Source organism: Vigna unguiculata, chromosome 5 (assembly GCF_004118075.2).
Source record: "Vigna unguiculata cultivar IT97K-499-35 chromosome 5, ASM411807v1, whole genome shotgun sequence".
Lineage (NCBI taxonomy): Eukaryota > Viridiplantae > Streptophyta > Magnoliopsida > Fabales > Fabaceae > Vigna > Vigna unguiculata.
In genome coordinates, this window is record NC_040283.1 from 19962164 (window position 1) to 19967104 (window position 4941).

Consider the following 4941-nt stretch of genomic DNA (forward strand, 5'->3'; position numbering starts at 1 on the left):
TCAAATTAATACAGTTGTTTTTAATATTGAACATTATTGTTTACGGGTTTATTATGCGACTAAACATCATGGCCCTACAAGTTTAGGGAACATAGCTTGACTCCCATTTAAATCACCTCTACTACAAGTATAGAAGAATCTTTACGTGTGTATTTATTCTTTTATGGCCAGTTGGTGATGACTTTATATATGAATTTAAATTCTTTTTTTGATTTGCTTCTGTGTTTTTATTGTTAAACAGGTTGGTTCACATGAAGCAATTATATGTGTACTAGCTGCTTAGATTGCTAATCTTGGCGAGAGTGTGACTAGTGCTACACTTAAAGAGAAGGAAGCTTTAAATGGGTTGGTTCACGAAAGCAATCAACCAAAGGTACTTGGTGAAAACAACTTAGTATGTAGTTATAACTGTTATTAGTATGTTGTTATCTAGTATTTATATTCTCTTTGTGTATAGGTCATTAAGTTTGATCATGAGCATGATTTCACACAAGAATTTCCTCTTCTGCTTGGTGGGGGCGATCAACTGAACATTGTGACACAGCAAGCCTTTTTCTGTGTTGGTCCTGAAGGTGGTGAATATGAGCTCACATGTTTTATTCTTTAGATGCTCACAACTCAAATTCTTCACAGTATATTTCTCAGGAAAGTAGCTATAGTAACAATAGCAATTATAGTGGTGATGACATTGTCTTTATTGCCAATCCGGGTAGCTCAAACTATTATTTTTAGTTACCCTAATCATATGTTGACAAATAATGTATGTGTATATTCCTTGGATGAGAAACATTTTGCCCCTTTTGCTCCATTGCTTGTTAACATTGCAACCAAGGATAGTGAGAAATTGTATCCAAGTACGAGTGTAAACACATTGATAACAATCTTTTTGTGTTTCCATATCAGGTGAAATGATGTATGAAGAACAATACATAGTGCAAGAAGAATGAGAAACATGACAACAATAGGGAAGATGCAGAAGAGACAAATGCAGGATCAGGGATAAAGCTCTAATAGTAACATGTCAGAGGATGATAACAAGAAAAGTATTTGAGGATTGTATTAGATATCCAATGAAGTTCATTAAGTACTATATATCAACTTGTATAACATATAAATACTACACAAGTCAAATATTATTTTTATGGGATTGTTTGTGGAACAGATGTTGCTAAAAAATTAATTTAAGCTAGTTCTATAGCCATGGTAAATACTAGGGATAATTTCTAAATAAAAATAAATAAATCACGGTAACTTCTTTAATGAGGGTTAAAATCCCAAAAGTGCAAAAAATATCTTCTGATAAAAATTGTTTTTTTGTTGTGATAAAGGTTTAAAATAAATTTTATTTACTTACTTTAAAAGAACTAAAACATTATTTTTACGCAATAAAATAAAAAAATGGTCATTTTATAAAAATTGAAAAATATATAAAAAAATTGATAGACATATATCTAAAATATATATTTTTAACGAAGCAAAGTTGTAAAAAAACTTGTGTTAAAATAAATCGAAACATATATATAAATCTAACTACTATTATTGTCCGTCTTTCATCTTTTTCACATGTTTAAAAGTTGTAAAGATATTATATTCATTTCCATCCACAAAAGAGTTCACCTTATCACCAGGACGTAGCTGTATAAATGGGTTCTCACATGTTGGCTTATTCACACAACCGAACTCAACAAAGAAGAGAAAAAGCTTAATCTGTTTCATAGCCAGCCAAAGAAATGAGGAGTGCAACGCTCTTTGCTCTCTTCCTTTTCTCTGCCCTAAGCTTCTACCCTCCTTCAACCACCGCTCAACCTGTCTTGGACGCCAATGGTAACAGCGTTAGAAATGGTGGCACATACTATATATTGCCACGCTTTTGGGGAGGCGGCGGCGGTGGAATTAAACGAGCCATAACTGGAGACGAAACTTCCCCTCTCTCTGTTGTTCAATCTCCCTTTACGGCCGATCCAGGGCAAGCATGGCGTCTTCAATCCTTATTCGCTTCCGCTTTTATTCCTGAAGGCAGAATCTACATTAGCTACGACTATGTTCAACAACCCGGTGTTCCCTCTAACTACTGGACCGCCGTTGAGGGTGAGGCTGAAAAAACCGTCGTTAAAGTGGGGTACCCAAATTCCCTCCCAGGCTTCTTCACTATTCACAGAACTTCCTCAGTCAATAGCTATAAATTTCAGTTCTGTTCAAATGACGACGCCACCTCCTGCAGTAATGTTGGGATCGTTAGGGATGATGCAGGGAACAGGCTTTTGGCCACCAATCAAGAAACCCCATTCGAGTTTGTTCTTGCGCCAGGTTCGTCTGTTGCATCTAAATGAAGCACTATCCATGAAAAATCGTACACTTTCTCCATGTGAGAGACGTGTCTACGATATGCTTTGGATGTAATTAACTACCCAACACTAAATAAATAATCCAAAGCTTATGTATTCTGGTTTACGTCTTTCATTACCTCATCACAAAACAACTTTTTTTTCTCACGTATAACTAATATAATAATACTAAACTTATTAAATTATCTTATTTTCTCAGATGTATATTATAACATTATTAGCCAAAAGCACATATATATATATATATATATATATATATATATATATATATATATATATATATATATATATATATATATTACATGTATATTTACTTTTCTTGTTAGGGTAATAAAGAAATTATTTTTTATCATAGTTATTAAAAATCGATAAAATATTTATATTATAGACAATTAATTATATTTAAAAAATTAATTATAAATTTAAAGTGTAATATAATAAAATAATTTATTTTAATAGTGATAAAATTGGTAATGAAATATGGGCAACAAAAACAATTATAAGGTGGATAGAAAAATCAATTATCTTTATGTAGAAATTACAATAAGATTATCACCTACTTTTATATAAATAGTGTGTTATTTTTTATGAGAAATAAAATATATTATAATTATTATTATAATAATAAAATAAAAATAATTTTGGTAGTTTACTTTTCTTATTTACGGTAATAAAGAAATTATTTTTGTAACATCCCAATTTTAACAGCTTAAAACTAATAAAAATAGGGAGTTTCATCATAGTTCCAAAACATATAGTCTGGTGTACACAATACATATTAATACAGTCTTACAAAAGATGTGACTATAAAAATATATCACTTATACACTCAAACTAAACTAATAAACATTATATTTAAATTGACCATTGCTAAAGCTCCCACTGAAAACCTCCTCCTCAACACTAAAACAATGGCTATTCATCCTCCAGAAGCACTTTTGACACTGCAATCACATCTGCTCCCACCGAATAGGTGATCATCGCAAAAGGAAAACATACAACACGAGACAAACACACAAAAAGCAAAGGTAAGCTAATCTGATAAGAAAAAAATCATGCAATTCAATTATAAACAAATCATGCAATCTTTATCACTTTTACCAGAATCAAATAGGCCACCACAAACACAGTACAAATATATTACTCTAGACTCGATATCCGGATTATGTAAGCGACATCGGATCTCTTGGTGGCTTGCTCTTGTGAAGGTTCCCAAACTCTGTAGAGTTTGGACACAAGGGGTTATCACCCAACCACTCTCAGGGTAAGTCCCTTTCGCGTCTAAGACTTGATCAAGTCCAAAGACTAGAACCTCCTGCTACTCCTCACGACATAATCCATTCTGTTCTATCTGAGCGTGAATGATTATTGGAGTTTCAGGATACCAATCAATATGGAGTCCTTATGTCCTTACATACACTAAAACATTCCCCTTAGAATTTCCCTTGAAATCCTAGTTTAACCACTTCTTCTCATATTCCAACTTCATGCAATTTCACCTCACATATTATCAGTCATAACAATTCATGCATATCATAACTAAGTTCACATTTTTAACATTTAAACATAGCTTCATCCATTAGAAATAGATAAATAACACTCAGCTGCAGAGGTTCTCGCCCAAGCTAGAAGGTCTCGCCTAGGCGAAAAGGGTTCTCTCGCTTAGGCGACTCATTTTATCCTAAGCGAAGCTCGAAACAGAGAACAACCCAAACTCTGGGCGAATTCTCACTCAGGCTAAGCTGTCTCGCTTAGACGAGAGTGACTCTCGCTCAAGCGAGACTAGCTCGCCTTGGCGAGATCTCGCGCAGAGAAAGGGATGAGTTTCTGGTGTTTTCGCTTAGGCGAGAGCTGCTCGCTTAGGCGAAAATACCAGATTCCTAATTTGTTCTCACATGCAACAGTCCAGAAATCTAGCACAATCGAATCATACACTCAATTACACAGTTTAAGCACTCATACAACACTTAATCATGCAATTCAAAGTCATCAGAATGATTTCTATACGAAATTCAAGCAAAATAGTTAGCTTCCCTTACCTGTTATCCTGTTTAGACAACTTTATAAACGTCAACGCCTTAAAACGTCAACACCTCTAACTCCACAGGATACTCTATCTACACATAGAAACATCACAAGAACGATCAGGACATACCGTTATGATCATTGATCAATAGAGACTCATATTGATGATTAAAACGTCACATGCAAGCAAAAGAAGGCTCGCATGCAACAGAAATCAGAAAACACTACAAAAAATCTTGTTAATTACGGCAATTATTTGTGATATAAAATGACGCTTATGACCTTCATATTTTGCAACTGCGACGGGTTCAAGTACCGCCATATATCCTGCCGCCACAAGGTATAATGTGGCGATTTCACGCGAAGCACCACAACACCCGCCATTTTATGCACTACGCAAATAATGGCATTTCAGACCGCCATATTCAATACGCAAATAATGACAAGTGAAACTACCGTAATTTGTTTATTTTAAAAGAATTTGATGCGCAGATAATGGTAGGTAAAACTGCCATAATTTGTTTATTTAAAAAGAATTAATGCCAAAAATGACACATAAAAACGTCATTGT

General features: G+C 34.0%; 1 protein-coding gene across 1 annotated transcript; it reads left to right on the forward strand.

Moving 5' to 3' along the window:
- The first annotated feature begins 1654 nt into the window (after nucleotides 1–1654).
- LOC114184171 (trypsin inhibitor DE-3-like) lies at nucleotides 1655–2451 on the forward strand. Its single transcript, XM_028071437.1, has one exon. The coding sequence runs from the start codon at nucleotides 1731–1733 to the stop codon at nucleotides 2328–2330; it is 600 nt and encodes a 199-aa protein (XP_027927238.1). The 5' UTR covers nucleotides 1655–1730; the 3' UTR covers nucleotides 2331–2451.
- Nucleotides 2452–4941: the final 2490 nt, after the last annotated feature.